Source organism: Malaya genurostris, chromosome 1, assembly GCF_030247185.1.
Source record: "Malaya genurostris strain Urasoe2022 chromosome 1, Malgen_1.1, whole genome shotgun sequence".
Classification (NCBI taxonomy): Eukaryota; Metazoa; Arthropoda; class Insecta; order Diptera; family Culicidae; genus Malaya; species Malaya genurostris.
The window spans coordinates 154,938,620-154,958,482 of NC_080570.1; the positions used below are offsets into that span (position 1 = coordinate 154,938,620).

At 37.2% G+C, this 19,863-nt stretch overlaps 1 protein-coding gene across 4 annotated transcripts in view; it reads left to right on the plus strand.

Moving 5' to 3' along the window:
• The window catches only part of LOC131426278 (protein gone early), a 140,863-nt gene that overhangs the window by 57,340 nt on the left and 63,660 nt on the right, over nt 1-19,863 (plus strand). For all 4 annotated transcript variants that reach the window (XM_058588886.1, XM_058588883.1, XM_058588885.1 and 1 more), the window contains exons 3-4: nt 11,156-12,255; nt 12,323-12,513. In XM_058588886.1, coding sequence (XP_058444869.1) covers nt 11,814-12,255; nt 12,323-12,513 — 633 coding nt within the window. In that variant the 5' untranslated portion in view covers nt 11,156-11,813. The remainder of the gene's footprint in view (nt 1-11,155; nt 12,256-12,322; nt 12,514-19,863) is intronic.

Genomic DNA, 19,863 nt, shown 5'->3' on the forward strand with positions numbered 1-19,863 from the left:
TGTGTGCGAATTTTCAACGGTACAACCTTTATAAGTTTCATTGTTCAACTGGTTGAGTATAAAACACAAAACATGGATGCCGCTCGATCATTTTTTTAGCGTTAAATGGAAAAAAGGGCGTAACTCATTACGACAGTCTCTTCATTTGAAGTGAGGAAATCGTCACAAAATAATCAATCATTCCAGCGAGTGGACCATTTTCGCCGATTTGTGCGCCGTTTGCCTTACACCAGGGATCATCATTTTCTTCGATATTCAGTTGAGCAATTCACGATAGTGGGAAAAAAATTTATCAGCGTTGATAAATATCGAAGAAGTTTAAATATTCGGTTCTTTTTAGGACCATAAAATCGATTCCCACTTCCACGCACACAAGACTAGTATTGAGCTGATTTGAACCATGTGCACTTCGTAAGCACCAATTTGATATGATCATCGATATTCTGCTGATCCTACGCATTCGAGGAAAGTTTTTCTAACATTGTTAAACATTCTAATAGCTTTAATAATTGATCCAAAAAAATTCTGGAATCTTTTCTTCCATTGAAATAAACAAATCGTCACTAAGATAATTGAACAAGTTTGCATTGATTCTGATTATTGAACAAGACACTGCCACGCAATCAGAATTGAACTGTTGTTCACTTCCGCAAGCACCAATTTCATAACATCAACTATATTTATCGATATTCAAAATCTATACGCGACCCACTGTCTTCAGGCCTTAAGCGGAATAAACGGTTTTAGACGACAGGAAAATATTTATGGCTTTTTGAAAACATGGATATATTGTAATTTGTTAAATTTCACTTTTCCGAGTTGAAAGATTTTCGATTTCCCGACTCAAAAGGACTCTCACGTAACATAACAGTAATCCCTTTATCCTTCGAAGATATCATCGGTAGCACAAACAAAGGCTCTTGGCTAGGAGCAGTTCAAATCCAAAAACTCCTTCTGTAGCAAGAAGCAACTTTCAAAATATTTGGTTGGGGGTTTAATAATCGATACCTTCTTCGCCAGGGAACTAACCTCGCCTTATGAAGTTTCTGAAGGAACGCAATCAACAGGTTTCTAGCTCGACCCTTTTAGGTGCAATCTAAATGGGTTGAAATCACCGGAAATGGTAACGACAGAAATAACCTGCGGCAAAAGAAAAAAAAACAAGTGAACACTTAGTTGCAAACAACACAGTACTAAGCAAACTAAATTTGTTTACTTAAAAAGCCGGCAGGTCTGGCATGGCTTCTGAACGACATTGTTTAGAAACCGACCGAAATCAACAGGCCAAAGTTCAATTATTGATCTGAAAATAATTTATATCTAAACGATCCTTTGTATAAGCCCACTCAAACCCTTATCAACCTTGAAAGTGCGGTTAATTTCAGCCGAACAAGGTATTCGGTAGGGAGGCTCAACATTCAATCGGTGTCACGAACAAAATATGTAGAATAATTATTTTATATACTCACTCTTCAGTTCTTATGTTTGATATTTTAACTTAATGATTGTAACTTTTTTTCGAGACTACAAGAAAAATTCCAAAAAAATATACTCTGTATGCAAAATTCAATTGTTTAAACTATTTACATTTCGTCAAAATCCTCGGAAGATGTGATGAATTATTCGACGACAACATTTTAAATGGGCTCAAAAGCCAATGACATATTCTCTTTGTTTACTTACTCTTTCGATTATTTCGGTGTTATTGTACAAATGTTCGTTAACTATCTAATACTGATAGCAAAATGAGCATTTTGGATGTCATTCTACACAAATAGTTAGGAAATAAACATAAACATTGATGAGTTATTAACAGAAGAGCAAGTAAACAAAGAGAATGTGTCTTTTAAGCCTATTAAAAAAGTTGACGTCGCATTCATCTATATCATTTTTATTCTGTCCTTCGTGGGACTTGTTATAAATAATTTCATTGATAAAATCAGTTGAATCGTGTCCAGAAATAAATTTTGAATCATCACAAGATTAACAAAAATCAGAAAAAAATCTTTTTCTCGGCACACATTTTCCTCAAGATTAATCTTTTACGCTTCTGTAATAGAACTTTAGATTTGACTCCTCGAGCCTTAGCTTTCAAAGTTTAGACATGCTTCTCTTCTCCTAGTTTTGTAAGCTTTTGTCCACTTCTGCTTGATGTGCCAAAAAGTTAATTCAAAAACAAATTTCGGGATAACCGCATAGCTTTGAAAACTAACCTCGGAAATCGGCTTAAAAATGCCGCGTACATAAATTGCATAGAAAACCGCGTAAAAAGACCTCAGTGTACTCCACTAGGTGGATAAAAACAGGTTTTGAAGACATTTTTTAATGTTATATTAATTAAACCAGTTACTTTTTCGCAAGTTTTTATATATTTTCTTGAAACTTAGGCTTAAGGCTTCCTCTGTCCTTCTTAGTGTCGAATTCACTACCAGTACCTGGAGAAAAAATGTTGAAAACTGATTTCCAAACTATTTCAATTTGTAGTGTTTTGATAAAGCTCACTGTTTGTAATGTTTTGTTCCACGATCACTGTAATCATCAATAATATGAGAAATGCATCAATACACCACCAGGAGGATTATAAACAGGTTTGTGAAGGGATTTTTTTTATGATGTATTTATCTATTGTGATGAATGTTTGGCACATTTTACCGCACGTATAGATAGCTTGACAAACCAATTTTTTCATTAATTTTCTTATCTTTTTAGATTTAATCATTTGCATTGTAGATTTCTAAATTCTGAATGTTTTTACCTTTTTAGTTTTTGTCATTTGCATTGTTTAATTCATTACCAGAAACTTTAGAAAAAAATCTTCAAAACTGGTTCCTAAACTTTGAGAAAGGCATCAATACATTACTAGGTAAACTAAAACAGATTTTTAAAAGGACTCTTTGATGTTATGTTCCCCTGTTGGGAAGTATGGTTTGCAGTTACTACCGCACGTACATATGGCTTGCCAAACAAAATACTTTTTATCATTTGTTTATTTTTCTTTTCCTTAAACTTAGACTCTAGGCTTCCTCTGTCCTGTCCTGTACGATGAAACCTGTATGTGTGGTTAACAGCCATACATGTAGCTTTTCAGTTTTTTTTAACCCTTCATCATTTCGGCGAGGTTTGTTCTGGACTTTGAATGACTTTGATTCGCATTTCTTCGTCTTACTATTCTGCACCGTTGACTTAGCAACACCGACTTTTTGGGCAATATCTCTGACCGACATCTTGAGCTTCCTCTTGTAATCTCTCACGATTTGTTACCTTAGCTAGTTTGTTGCGTGTTCCCTTCCATACTGTCTGCTTGGTTGACTTCCACAGAAGCGTTGTGGTTTGTAGAAACTTTATAATGACACCTTTCATTACGGTTTGCTAACAACTTTCCCGAAATATGTCCTGTTCTTAAGACGCTATTTTCAAAACTTCAATTTGCAATTAAACAACATGCTTATCGATGCAAAGGTGAAAGATATTAAACTGAAAACTTGTTTGAAAATATTGCAAATGTGCTTTTATTTGCTACAAGTGCAAATCGCTTGATTGAACAAATTTTTTCGGGTATATATATGTTTGCTTGTTGAACTAAATAGCAACTGATTATTGTCTAGAATATTTGAAAATAGTTTTCTATTCTACTTGCAATCGAACGTTTGAATCACCCTAGAAAAACAGAACACTTTCATTCTAGGAACCAACCCTTGAACCCATTTCCTCCGGTTGCACACCCGTGTGAACTCGGAACCCCGAGACAGTCACCAAACAGCGAAGTGTCAACAACGAATGCCAATCTCGTGCAAACTTTTCTCAACTTCTTCTGGCCAAGCCGAAAACCCTTTCGGTTGTTTACATTCTGGTTCCCAATCGCACGTACGTCGCACATTTCCTCGTACCACTTACCAGGTCACTAATGAATGGGATTCGTTCATTCATCCATTTTGCTATGTGCGAATATGTTGGTTGGTTCGTGATTCACTTCATCGACTCCTGTTGGCAACCAGTAAGTCAGTGTGGTGAGTCGGTAGCATTAAAACGGTTTCGAGGAATGCCGTGAGTGCACCGGGAAGTCGTTAAGTTACATTACCAAGCTATAGCAAACATTTCGGAAAGAGTTTGAAGAGCAGTGTAATGGGTGAACCACAAGATCGGTTTCCAACCTAATCGCGCGGACGAAATGTTTTCATTTAGCAACATTTGTCAACATGCTACGACTCACTTACATATGCTACCTATAGCTTGGGAGTCAACGCGACTGTCGACATCGGCATCGGTCGAGGGGCTGCTACGAGTATTTGGGGAGGTGGAGGAAAGTGTGTCAATTTAGCGCCCCGGGTAACAAGCTTTGCCCGAACGTGCGGAAAGTTGTCACGTCGCAGTACTTGTGGCAAACGTGAATGGTGATGATGGTTATGATGATGACGATGATGATGATGATTATGTGATTGTGCAACGGATTCAACTGTTTGTAAGGAGTAAAGAATGCAGTTTTGCAAGCTATTAGCGATTTGGGTTAACATTGAGTAAAACATTCACTGCAAATTAACTTTTTTTTAAGAGGAACTAGTAGCATCTCTAGGGTCAAGTAGTTTCGCGGGAACTGTCTAGCACTAGAAATGAGGTTAAGTTTAATAAACAGGACTTTTATATTTGGTGACATGTGGAACTTCGATCAAATTGTATTGGACCTTAAAAAGGGGTTCCAGTATTTAACACCTTTTAACTTTCGGATTAAACACAAAGTAATCATTTCGTGATGCTGCCGACTAAAGTGAAGCATATTTGGTTAGAACCTGCTATGTCTTTCAAAAAGTAGTACTCGGATGACGCCAAGTCTTGACTTAAAGATGGGTGAGGCAAAATTTTCAGATCAGTATAATTAACACTCGTATATTTTTACCTTTTATTATATATATAAAAAATAGGTATAGAATTCGCTCAAACTTTCGAAAATTTTTCCGAGGCCCGGAGGGCCGAATGTCATATACCAATCGGTTCAGCTCGACGAACTGAGCAAATGTCTGTGTGTGTGTATGTGTGTGTGTCTGTATGTGTGTTGTCAACTAAGAGGTCGAGATCTCAGAGATGGCTTGACCGATTTTGATCAAACTAGTCGCAAATGAAAGGTCTCCCAGTCACCCAAAACGCTATTGAATGGTTTTGAGATCGGATGTTTACTTTTTGAGTTATACGAAGTTTTATATCAAAATTTTTAGTTTTTTGACAGTATCTGTCACAATTGACCTTAAAAACAGAATGTGTTTTCAGACTTAGATTCTGCACGGCAATACCTATCCAACAAGCCATAGATTGTTAAAATCCGTCCATTTTTAACGGAGATATCGAAATTTTTGTGTAAACGACTTTTCCCCCTATTCCAGCAGTAGGAGTTTTGAGCGCTGTATGACAAAGAAATGCTTGGGAGCAACGGAAAACACGTTTTTTTTAAACTGTTACATACAATTGTTTCTAAGTACCAAAAAGACTGTGTACAGCATCTTTTTTCATGGAATTTAGCCTCGGACCGATTTTAGCACGGTTCGTTTTTGGCAACATAATCGTTCGAATATGACATATATAAACCAGATGATGGCAGATTTTTTTTATTTATATTGTTTTAAACTACTTACAGCAATAAATGCTGGAAGAACATAACACCCATATACCATTCGAATCAGTTCGTCGATATCAGCAAATGCGTGTGTGACAAATAATTTCACTCAATTTTTTTCGGAGACGACTCAACCGTTTTCTACAAACTCAGATTCATACGAAAAGTCGTATGCTCCCAAACAAAGTACCTGAATTATGTTTGGTTCCGACCTCTGGTTCCGGAGCTACAGGATGATATGTGAAACGAAATTAAAATTGTGTAACTTATTCTTCTCGTAGATGGCTGAACCGATCTAAGATTCAAATGAAATCTAAGAATCATCTGAAATTCAAATGAAAAGTTTCAAGATTCTATAAATATCTTGCTCTTTAGTCAGATCCAACTTCCGGTTTCGGGGATACATGGTGATCAATATAAAAATGTTCATTTCACATACATTAATAAGGTTTATCGGGTTAGCAGATTTGGATAGTCGATAAAAAAAATTAATTTTTTTCAGTTTTAGTGGTATTAAGTTGTCGATTCAGAAGGCACCTAAAAATTCAATTCGTGCTATGATTTCTCAAAGATGTCTTCACTGATTTTCAAATATTTTGAAACAAATGTAAACTATACAGCTATTCAGGTGAATTTATCTGACTTCGGCCATACCGATTTTAGAATACCGGTTCCAGAATAAAATCGTTTCTCAAAGCTCAATCGTTTTCTCAAAAAAAAAACCCAATCAAATTTCAGAAACAAAAATTCAAATTAAAATAAACTTATATACAAAATTAATTAATTTTATCCAATTATGACTTCCGGTTCTCGAATTACATGATGATGAATTTTTAAAATTCAAACGATATAGAAGATGACAATCCCGAAAAGCTTCAAAGTTGGACTCAAAACTGTTGTAATTTATTCGTCATATGGCCATACGAATCGGTTTGGGTTATGCTGGATCCTGAATACCGGCTCTGGAAGTACCTTAAATTACCGTAAACTCTAAAGTGGAACTTACATATCATGGCATGTTTAATCGATTATCACACTTCTAGATTCAAATTCGATCCGATATGCAGTTTCGACATTACAGAGTAATGAGTGATGAAAATCTCAAATTGTCGCTTAAAATTACGGTCATTAAAATAATGTCATGAAAACACAGAAGAATATTCATGCAAAAAACACATGCGGATTGATAAAACAAAAGGTATCATCCCACTGCTAGGTGGATTAAACACGTTTTTTTTTACGAAAAACAGTACTTTTTACGTAAAAATAAAAAAAAACAATACATTGACTTTGGAAAAGCACTACATTTGACAGTAAGCAGCATCATATTCATAATTTTTTTTTGTAAATTTATCTTCTAAATAATTGATGGCTCAGCGGCACAAAGTCGCCGAGGCAACACTAGCTGAATTGGCCACCGACCCGCCGTTGGAAGCGGCGGCCTCTCGCGTACAAACCTGTAACCGCTTCGTTTGCCCCATGTACTCAAAGCTAGGTTTCTTTGCTTTAGCTAGTTTTAGCACACGAACCCAAACGATGTGGCTTTCTGCGAAGTGACCCTGGCCCATTTATATTCACTATGTGTTGTCACACATAGTTTTTTTTACTTTCTTTAAGGATAAAAAACAGTACGCAGTATTTGGGAAAAAATACAGTACAATACTGTAAAATACAGTACGCATACGAGCGTTAAGTACACACTTAAAATTTTTAAATCTTATTAGATGCACATAAATGGAGCGTCGCAATTTACGCAAATTTACGTTGAAGAACATTTAATATTGTGTCTAAAACTCCATGACATGAAATTCATTGAAATAAAAAAAAAAGAATTTTGTAACAACCCACCGCGACTTGAACCGAGAATCATTGGAGCGCAAGTTCGTCTGTTAATCGATTGAGCCACAGAAGCATGCATCTGCTTGGTTGGTAAAAGGTGCATTTAATTTCATACAGTCGCACCTGCTAGTAGAGTATAATCCATTCTACTAAAATCTAAAACATTTGGCCGAGTGTTGTCGTGATGAAAACTTACTCGTATCTGATCTAATGTAGCAATGGCTGTCTTTCGGCCTTCGAATTCCTTCCTTTCTTAAACGATACCATCGCCATTTTCCGAATCATTTAAATCATTCTCGATACATTGCTTCAACGTCATTTTTCAGGATCTAATGACGGTTGTCAATCGCATTAGTCTTCAGGTCAAAATAGAGCATGATTTTATTGAAAAAAAGGCGAATGAACCCTTAAATTAAGTGAAATGTAATTACACTGAGATCTTTTTTACGCCGCTGTTTTCGCGGTTTTCCGAAGTTTCACGTTTTTTGCACGCTGTTTTTTACGCAGATTGCTGAAGTTACGCGTTTTTTCCCAGGATTTCCGAAGTAACGCGGTTTTCTTCTTTTGTCTTAGAAATTCATGGAACACCAGATCTCGATCTTCCATGTATTTCTAAGACATTTGGCATCTAAAAATATTTCGATCTTGGAAAATCTTAAAAATTCCTAAGTCGATTTTTCCAAAAACAAATTGAGATTACACCAGATCTGGTCGTTTCATGCATTTCTAAGACAGTTGGAATCAAAAAACTTAATTTTTACGGTTTATTTTTTCTATGCGGTTTTTTCGAAGTTACGCCACAAACGAATTCCCAGACATGACAGTCACGAACTTTTTTTGGCACACATCTACGGTACTCCGTGAAACTGGCACCAATGGTAATAAATTGGTTGCCCTGCTGAGTTCCCATCATCACATTCATAATGGAACTGTCAAACCGTGAGAACCCTTTCGATTCGTTAGCTCATTTGTATATATTAAGATTTTATGGCACACTTTGATTGAAATGATAACAATGCAATTAATCTCGCGCTCCACCAAGCGGTGAGTGCGGTCATTTTATAAAGTACCGGGAACGAACCAGATTTTTTTTAATATTTGTAAGCACATACATGTCTTTATTATTTATCTTTGGTTACGCGGTCTTAAATTCCCAAAGTCAATTTTTGAAAAAATAATTGGCATCAAAACAAAACTTTTTTTAAGCGGATTTCCGAAGCTACGCGATTTTTTTGTATGTTTTTTATTTCGTTGTACGTATTCCCCACGTACAAAGAGGCTGTGTTTTCGATTATCATGGACCATTGCTTTTTATCTCCCTAGTAAACAGAATCTGTACCCATCTCCGATTTATTTCTGATTTTTTTTTGGTATGAAACTGATTGCAAAGCTCAATTTACTTAACACCTGGACACATCATTTTCGTACCCAGTGGTCAGTTCAGGTGGTATTTTAACGGCATACTGTTGGGGAAGTTCTCCATTTTCAGTGGTCAAAATTTAGATATTATTCACGAAAATTGAAAAAAAAAACAGTGTCAGATGGAAGCCAAGAGAAACAAAATTCCAACGGGGCCAAGATAAAAAACTGCTCCATCGTTGAATTTGGTCAACTCTACCCCGTGCAGTGTTCTTCAACTGTTCTATAGTGTGGAAAACTATTGATAAGTAGTGTTACAAAAAACATTGCATGGAAATCTCACGATCGGTAACTGCATTAGATGATTTTGCGGGGACAATAAGAGCTCGGTCAGGCGACATTCCACAACGCGGGACGAAGCCATAAACGTCAATTCTTTCGTCTGGTTCGTCCAGCAGAGAATGAAGCGTCTAACCATCTAATAATCAGAATACAGCGGCCAAATCTCCCGCCAGGAAGCTGTACCACGAGAACGATGAGATCAATATTGAAGATCCCGAAGTACAAGTTCTTCAAATTTGCCAAGAAGTACTTTATAGGGCAGGCGATCTATGGATGTAGCATATTCCGGAAGTCGTATAAACGGCAAACGGCCGCCACGATCAACGGTCAAATATATGAAGAAGATTGCTTCCAGAAGCACCTGCTGTCCTTCCACCGGCCCCACGAAGGAGACACTCTGTTTTGGTTGGATCTAGCATCGTGCCATTGCGTGAAATAGGTGATGTAATGAAGCGAATACAATGCTGTTATTTTTGTGCCGAGGGAGGTAAATTCGCTAAACTCCCCAGAACTTCGTCTACTATAAAAATTCTGGTCAATTTTAGAGGGCAAACAAGAAAGCTTTTCATAAACGGAGAAAAAAGGATAAAAGTGTGTAACTAATATGTGTTTATTTATTCTCTAAGAGTTTCAAAAATACCCAACTCAAAATGAATTTTTGAAGATCATTTTTTATGTTCATTTATTTTTTGCCTAAGAGTAACTTCCAAAAAGTCTACTTTCAATGAATAATGCTGATTCGCGAAACTATGAAATCTTCAAGCGACGGATACTGCGAATTTTCCGTCCAAAACTAAACGATGCTAACGAATCGAAGCGCCATCTACATATCATTGTCGATGTTATCAGATTTAGATGGAATGTGTGAAAATTTCACATTTTTCTTAATTACATTGTCTTATCGTATTTCTTCTTGCTAAAAATTGGACTAGACTAAACTGCGTCGATTATTCGGGGAACGTTTGATCAATGGATCTTTTTTTCTCCGGGTTAAACGCTATGTTTAGAACGCACGCGTAAAGTTTATAATCGTGCGGATATTTTTAGCGACCGTGCTTAATTTTAACGTATGTAAATATAGTTTAGGCTGCGAGGAGGATTCATTGGGTATTTTATTATTTTGGTTGGGGAGTAGATATCGACATCACTTCGTATCGCGTAAGGCGTTGTTGTTCGATTGATGATGATCAAGTGATATCATGCCAGTATAATAGTAGTGTGAATTGATATCGAAACTCCCGACAGGTGGCTGTTCGGAGTTTTACGAGTTTCGGAAGAAGATTCGTATTTTGGTAGAAAGCACATATAAATACAAAACGCGGTCAAATTGCAACGTATTCTCGGTAGCCGGCTACCCAGAGCAATAAATGAAAATTTCGAAAATTTACTAACCAACAACCCTTTCTTGTGATGCATGTGGAAATGCGAAGGATTCCTCGGCTTCTAATAGCAACAATCCTTCCTTCCCAAGTAGATCTGCATTTGAACGTGACCGGTGTCGGTATTGATCAGCATGCTGGGTTCAATGCAGTTTACACAATGTGCAACTACGGGCTATTCCCAAGCAAGTGGTTTCAGGAGAACATTTTGTGAGCTTCATTGGTTCTGATTAATAACGGAGAAGCAATACTCGGACGGTCTCTAATGCTAATGCTAATCATTTTTGGTAGTCATTTCTTCTGTTAATTTTTTTTTTCGAGCGTAGTCTTTAATATTCGTACAATTTGAAAAATGATGTGTGCATTTTTATATTATGTAGTTTGGTGTCAAATTCCGAAAGTATGAAAAACAGTGTTATAAAGAAGGCATTTTCAATGTCATCATCAGGAAATATTACAAAGAGTAGAGGTTGCAAGATGCTTCCTTGGGACGAGCTTTGTGACCTTCCATTTTCGCAGTTATTCGTTCTCGTGCACTGAATTCACACTAGATTTCATACAAATTCGATTTTTATTCTAAAAGTTCCTACGTTTGAACAGTCATAATAAAACATTTCTTTATTTTTAATTTCAGATCTTCGAATTGCACCGCACGTCACATACTAAGTGCTGCCAGGAAACGAGTGACGATTGTTCGTGTTCACGCAACCAGACAACGGTGCAGTTTCATAAAGTTATAATTGGACAGGTGACAAAGATATCGGCCCGGGAACCCCGTTTTGTCTTCGGCTATTCTCCAATGAGCGGGCAGTAATAATTTTGAATATTTCTGAAAACAAAGTGTGCACGTCGCGTTTCGTTCGTGTTTTTCTTTTCTTTCTATTATTGTTGTCATTGGGGCGTGAGGTGGGTGTTATTCGCCGTTTTTCTCGGTTAATTCCTGCCTGCCTCGGATGACGGACAGCGTCGGTTGATGTTTTCCAAGTGCCAGCTGCCGGTGCTACGGTGAAGCACGGAAAGGTGAAAGAGTCCGAACATGGATGACGGATCATCGTTCGCCGCGCCGCCATGTGGTGAACGCTGTTGGATGTAAATACGAAACATATTTCAGCATTTTTCGTTTCATGTTTGAGTGTTCGGAAACAAGGCCAGATTTGTGTGCATTCAAGTGATTCAGTGTAGCCTTGACCGCGCGAGTGGTATTGTTATTTTTTTTTTGCTTTGTCCCGGTGGGAAGCTGGACCCGACAGAGATAGTTCAAAATTTTGAAATTCAAAAAAACTCGTTACAAAATGGCAGAAAATGCCGCCAAAAGTGGTGCTATCGGTCGAGGAGTTGAGCTCGGGCCCGATGTCGGCGGCGGCGGTGGTGATCCGCCGCGCCGGAACATGAACGGCAATCGATCCTCCGGCCGGTTCGGTTCGGATGCGAAGAAAAATCACAAGAAGAGTGTAGACTCAACGCTGGCCGGGGAGGAGGAGGAGGCCAAGTTGCTTCAGCAAATGCAACAGCAGAAGCAGCAGCAACAGCAGAAAAAGATTCCACAAGTGGTGAAAGGTCTCGGTGTGACGGATATTCGGGGCGATGGTGAGGGTGGTGAGTTGGATGGTGCCCTGCCCGATGGGGAGAATGGCGATTTGCGTGGACCAACTGGGGTCTCGGTAATTGATATGACCGATTCTGAATCGCAGTCTTGTAAACCCATTGGGGGTAAGAGAAAGAACTTTTTCAAAGGTAAGCACAGCAATTGTCAGAATAGCTGGATAGTTGCTTTCAATATTTTCCCTTCCGTTTCCCACAGCTGCCTACAACCGTCTGCTGACGACGTACGAAGTATCCAGGAAGTCCGAACGACCCTTCGTCTCTCTAATCGTGTTGACACTGCTGCTGCTGCTTGCCATTATTCTGCTGGTCATATTTTGGCCTCGGCTGCCCGAATATCTGACAAAAGAAGTTTGTCTGGAAGCAGAATGTCTGGAGGCTAGCAAACAGGTACGTACCCAAAGCTTGAATACCGTATGCGCCGTAATGTTGGCACCATCATGCAAGCAAGGTGTTGGTTTTTCTTGTGCATACAATGTTTTGGGTTTCGTTGTATGCACGCGAGCTTTCACTCATACACTGAAACATTGATTTACGCGACTTTTTTACGTATTTTATTTGGAATAACGTGTAAAAAAGCCATAAGTTCGGAAAAAATCCAATAACTTTGAAAATTTGCATTCAAAAACAGCCTAAGTTTCAAAATTCGCATAAAACTAATGAAAAAAACAAAACAGTTTTAATCCACCAACTGGTGTAGTGATGCCTTTCTCATATAACTTATGATTCTTTTTAATATTATTAAGGGATTGTTAAAAAAAACTTTTATTTGAATCTTGAATAAAAACAACAAATTTTGTTTGAACATACACTAGCATAACCTTTCCGATTTCTAAAAAAAAATTTAAGCCAAGGTTATAGGAATTCTTTGTTTTCTTATGAATTTTCTCTACATGACGGTATAAATTTTGAACACACTTCAGCCTGTTGCAGATCCGGAAGTCGTTTCCGAACAAAGGTCAACATCAGTCTATGAGAACATGACATCTTTCATTTGAGTATAAATTTGTGAAAAATCAGTCGTTTCTGTGAAATTGGAGTGATTTCCGGTATCAACTACACGATCACAAAGCTCCGGTATACCCAAAACCAATGTATTTCAAAACCAATGTATTTGGTCATCAAGAAGAATTTTGTACGGCCAATTGAAAGTATTTTGCATGCTTTTTCAGTGTCATGTATAGAAACACGCTCCTGAAAATGAAATTTTTATACTCATCAGCCTGTAATCACGAAAGTTGTGTCCGGATAAAATTTGATAAAGTTCTATAGAATTGTAAAACCATTCATTTGAACATAAGCGTGTGAAAATTAGTTGAACCGGTCTTTCACAAAATCGAGTGCCCTTTTTTATTGTTCTGAACATTTTACACCGTTACTCCGGAACCAGCAGTCGTATCTGGATGAAATGTAATAATAGACTATGGGACTAGATGTACTTTCATTTAAATCAGAGTTTAAGAAAATTGATTATGCGGTCTCTGAAAATAGCTAGTGAAGTACTTTTCATATTTTTTGCACATTTTATCATTTACATGAAATTTACGAAATCGAACATTTAATCTGATGCCGAATGTTTAAGAATTGTTTGGAGATTGCTGAAATCGAAGTCCCAAAGTCGCTCATTGGTCAGAACAATTTTTTCAAGATGACACCAGATCTCGACGTTTCATGCAATTCTTAAACATTTGGCAACAAAAAAAATTTTCGAATGCATTCACGAGCTTACTATTCACGGTCTATACTACATGCAATTGATTGGCCTATTGCAGATACTTTGGGTCACCCAAAAATTACCCTCAGCTCAGGCCTTAAAATCTATCAGCGTAACCGATGACAAAAGCGAGATAGTTCTATACGGCTTCTATTCGTGATACAACATGCAATTAATAGACTTATTGTGAATGTTCTAGGTGATCCATGAACTACCATCCACTATCCACTAGTGTTTGAATAACAGCTGATCGTGTGTCAGACGTTCCAATTCTAGTTTTCATCAAGCTATGAAAAAAGTTGCATTAGCGCATTCATGCATAAAAGCAACGGTGTAAATAAATGATTTGCGGTACGGATTGGTCTACCACCCCCCGTATTCTCCAGACCTGGCCCCCAGCGACTATTATCTATTTCCAAACCTGGAAAGTTTACTCCAGTGAAAGAAATTTTCGTTGAATGCAGAGATCATTGCAGAAACGGAAGCCTACTTTGAAGGCCTTGACAAACCTTTTTTTCAAAGGGCATCAAAATGTTTGAGGACCGATGGGTCAAGTGTGTCGCTCTAGATGGATATTATACTGAAGAATAAAATAGTTTTCACGTTAAAATATCTACTTTTTCTTTGTTAGGCTCGGGACTTCTCATTCCATGTATGTAGTACTGTTTATACAACATGCAATTCAAAGACTCATTGTGAATGTTCTTGGCCATCCAAAAACTACCTGGAGTTTAGTCTTTAAGATCTACCTATGACGAAAGCGATGGTATACAGTCTGTACTTGTGAAACCACAGGCAATAAGTACGCTCATTATGGATGTTTTAGGCGATCCAAAAACTACCTGTAGTTTAGCCCTTAAAATCTACAACCGTGATCGATGACGATAGCGGGATTCTGATATGCGGTCTATACTCGTGATACTACATGCAATTAATAGACTTAATATGAATGTTCTAGGCCATCCAAAAACTACATGGAGCTCGTGCCTTATAATCTACCAGCCTAACAAAGATCATTAACGAATTGATCGTTTACGGTCTATACTCGTAATACTATATGCAATTATTAAGCTTGTTGTAAATGCTCTAGGTCATCTCAAAACTATCTAGAGCCTAGGTCTTAAGATCTACCAGGCTTACTAAATTCGTCAACGAACTACGGTTCATGATTTATGATACCACATGCAATACATAAGCTTGTTGTAACTGCCCTAGGTCACCCAAAAACTACTTGGAGCTCGGGTCTCTAGATCTACCTGTCTGAAATAGATCAAAGGTGATACGTAAGCAACATATAGCTGTACGACTATGAACAACATTGAAAAATTATACATAAGCTGCTAATTGCTCGTGTAGATCTTAAGATCTTTGTACTAAAATCCTTGAGCGACTGCGAGCATGCCTGGGACAGATTAAAGTAGACAAGCTAGCAGTATATAATTCCACGAATATGAACAACATTAAACACTTATAGATCTTAAAACCTGTTTTCACAGAGGTTCTTGGACAACTGAGAACATTCCTGGAACAGATAAAAATACAGAAGTAAACACTATGCAGCTCCACGACCGTGCACAATATTGACAAGTTATACCTTAAGATGCTGATTGCTTGTGTAGATCCCTGTAGTCTCTAAGCTCAATATCCCAAATAGTTCTTAGAGCTTGGAACATTCCTTATGGACTTCCATAGTATCAGAACATACTCCCATGATCTTAGGAATTTTCGCCTATGGACGTAGTTAGATGTTGTAGGTTATTTATACTAAAATCAAATGGAATTGAAAATTCGCAAAAAGGAAATGAAACAATGCGAAGCTTATTTATTTTGGCTGGTCATAAAAACCTGACTGGAGCAAGGTTCGGAAAAACATTGACTCGTACTTGGAGAGAAGTGAATCAGTGGAGATCATTTGAGTAAATAAAAAAATCGAATCCGGATTTTTATTCTAAAATTTTGACATTACTCAATGGTACAAACATTATCACGCATACGGTACTTCCGCTGGCAATGACTGTAATTCTTCAGGGTCAACTGCTCTTTTGTTATTTCTTTCTTTTTTCTCGTCTCCCGGTGATGCAAGACCAGTCCTAAATCTGAAAGCATCTGCATTTCCATGCTATAAGACGACTGGAATAAAAACCACTTTTCCGTCAATCTACACGCTAGTAAAGTGGGGCTTACGAAAAAGCGACGCATTTTCCTGCCAAAATCCTGAAGCTTGGTGTGGTATGAATAATGCATTAAAATTCTCACCTCGATCTTGGCTCACGTCAAGGCTTTCTATACGGAAAACTGCAAGATTTTCCCCCGGCGATAATCGGCCGTTACTGGCATGATCCTGGTGCGATAAAGCAGTTATGGAGAAGATTTATCTTGTTTGAGCCTGAGCTACAAGAAGAAATCTTTCTCCAAAGTGCGTTTTATTTATGTTCTCCGTGGTATGGTTTCCCCGACTTCCGTTTTTATTTTCACACCCATATATGCAGGCTGTCTGTTGTTCAATACCGCATAATTGAGTGGGCGGCATTGGCACTTATCTCGCCAAATTCTCCCTTTCACTGTTTCTGGCTACCAATGGGGACCAATCTGGGTTAAGGCTGCCTGCTCCGTTTGATTATTCATGACTGAACACCAACACGACGGCTGCGAATTGGTAACAATTGCTCTAGCCTACCCTGATACCGTCGGCGGCTGCTGCAATGTCGCTCTACAGGTCACCTTGCACCGTTTTCCTTCCCGATGGTCGGAATGTATCGTAGGAAAAATCGGTCACATATCCTTACGATAGCAAGCGAAATCCAATTTCGGCTTCGTAGAACTCGTCTGCTTTTCTCGCACCAGGTCAGTCATCCTGAGCTATGGTAATCCGTTGTTGGTAGGTATTTGTTTTTCTTTTATGTGCTAGAAACGGAACATTTGTGTTTTCCATAATCCCAAATCGTGTCATCTCCTTTGAAATGCATGGAACTAGAGCGGGAATGATACTGATGTGCGGAGCCAGCCGATAAACAGGCAAGCAAGCAAGCTGTTCAATTGGAAACATTGATTTTGTTTCATGAATTTCACAGCTTCGTGGGAAGTTCAGCAGGTTATGGATTTTGCTCGGAACAACAGACTCAGATGAGTTGCGATCCAAAACAATCTGATTGTTATAGATGCGAACTTTTCCGTACAATAAAATACAAAAATTTACTAGGTTAAATTATTTGATTTTGGCAAGTTAAAGTGAGTTATATAGAAATGGTAGGTGGCATAACAGTTCAACAAAAACTGTCCTGCACTGACGAGTCTAAGACGAAACGCAAAAGAAATTAGGAAAGTGTTGCTGGTAGAAAAAATGCTGTCGTAATCACTTTTGAAACTAAGTCTTTTGCGTTTATTATCCTGTAACTTCGGAACTGGAAGTTGGATCTCAGTAAAATTCAGAAATTTTCAATGGAATCCTAAGCCCTTTATTTGACACTAAGCTTGTGGTAATCGGTTCAACAATCTTCGAGAAAAGTAAGTGTCCATGTTTTCTTTTTTTTTTTTGCATTTATAATGCAATAATTCCGGAACCGGAAATCGGATCGGAATAAGATTCCAGTTCTTTGTATGGAACCATAAGGCCTTTCATTTAAATCTAAGTTCGCTGAAATCGGCCAATTTCCGAAAAAAATCAATTTAAAAGAACACGTCTCTTGATTTTTTTTCAAATTTTTTTTTCAACTTGTACCCTGACGTTCATGCGATTCGTGTCTTTTGTAAAATAGAGCTGAAACAATGTTTATTTTTTATTCCAAGAATTTATTTATCCTGATGAAAAATAGTCAATTAAGTACTTGAAAGTGATTTTCCATGCCAAAAGCAATATCTTATAATCTTATAATCTTTGCAACCTTTCTGCTAGAAGTAGCCGTTCTCGAAATATGCTGACAAAAACTCAGATTATTGTTGAATTACGCCATCATTCTTCTAATCGGTTCTCTTAGAAATCAATTTAACACTCTAAACAAATATAACACTGAAAAAATCGATCTTTTTTTCCAGAATTAAAAAATCAACTAGAAAGATCAAATAAAAAAAGTCTCTTCCAATGTTTTTCTGCTTGGATTATAGAGGATTCTTCGCCTTTCAGATTAGAAAAAATTTTTTTGACTCGATGTGAGGGGTTGGGAATTGAACCCAGATGGACTGACGTTAAAGGTCGTCACGCTATACCCGTCTCTTTAAATGTTGTTTTTTTTTTCAATTTTGTTTTAAACTAAAATCCAAAATCTACATTGTTTTGTTAATTTGATTAGTGTGAATTAAAAAGTAAAGAAGTTACAGCTTGTTTCTGATGAACAAATTGATTCACTCAACTCACTTTCTCCTAGTAGTAGTTGTTCCCGAGATAATTAGACAGGAAATGTAAATAACATCTTTTGTTAATGAAATACGCCGATTCGACAAGTTACAGATGTAAGCTCAAGTGAAATTTTCTAATAATAATGTTTTTTCAATTTGATATTTTCGGTTACAGTATTGATTCTTGAAAAAGTATTATCCGAGTATATTTTCTTAGAACGCTCAATCGATTTCAGTCTAGATGATTTCGCGCCTTTTTGCGTTAATCTTCATATTATGATTTGCAATTTTTACCCCCATAATTCCGGAACCGGATGTCAAATCACGATCAAATTCAATAGGATTTATAAGATCATTGCTTTGAATTTAAGAAGGTGAAAGTCGGATTCGTCTTCACGTCATAAATTGATGATCTTCTGAAAATCCGAAAATTGAGTGTAACGGTAATGAATTTGCTTGACCATCAATTAACACGATCTACTAATCGTAAGGTCATTTTCCTTTTACGTTTCGTCTTCGACTCATCAGTTTGTGTTGAAACACTAATGCCACCTCGCGTTTTTTACTGACTTGCCGAACCAAACAAAGTGGCGACTTTCTGGTTGTTGTTTTGTTTCTCTATTATACTCATTTTGGTGAACCGTGTTTTGCCGCATGTAACATTTTACGATTCTAAAGATTTTCATAAAGCTGGTTATATTATTTTTCGCAAAACGTCGTACAAGTTTCTCACTCTCAGAGATCAATGGATTAATCAAATAAAATCCTTTATGCGGATCCGACTATACTGGGGTCTCTTTTTACGCGTTTTTCACGCGGATTTCCAAAGTTACGCGGTTTTTTTATACGCGGATTTCCAAAGTTACACGGTTTTTTTGGCATCAAAAAATTTTTTTCGATTTCGGAAATCTCAAAATTTTTCTATGTTCCAAAATCGATTTTTACAAAAAAAATTGTTTTGATTACACCAGATCTGGACGTTTCATGCATTTCTAAAATATTTGGCATCAAAATTTTTTTTTCTTTAGTTTGAAGGTTTATTTTACGCAGATTTCTGAAGTCACGCGTTTTTTTTACGCGAATTTCCGAAGTTACGCGGTTTTTTATGCAGATTTCCCCGCATAGAAAGAGACCTCAGTGTATCGATTCCGGAATAACGGGGTAAAATGTTTAAAATAATTTTAAAAAAAGTTTTCTCGGTTTTCTCCAAGACAGGCGAATCGGATTTCATACATTTAAATTGAAATCAAATATCATAGATTTCCATTGTATGCTTTTGAGTTTTATTCGCATTCGACCTCCGGTTCCGGAGCAACGGAGTAAAATGTTTAAATAATAACAAAAAAATTACCCTCAATTTCTCAGACACCCACTGAATCGATGTTCATACGCTTGGATTTCAATAAAAGAACTAACGATTCCTTGATAAATTTCTGAAATTTGTTTGGATCCGACTTCCGGTTCTGGAATTGCAAGGTGATTAGTGTAAAAATTTCAATTTCAAGAGGGTTTGTTTTTGTCATAAAATTCTTTAAAACTGGGTCATATTTTATAGTTTGTAGAACTTTTCAATTAAAGACCGAATAAACTCAATACGGGTTATACCAGTTCCCGTTTTTCGGTTTTGGAAGTACCAGGAATTATGAGCAAAAACTCTAGAGTAGAATTTACTCTGATTTTTCATAGATGGCTAC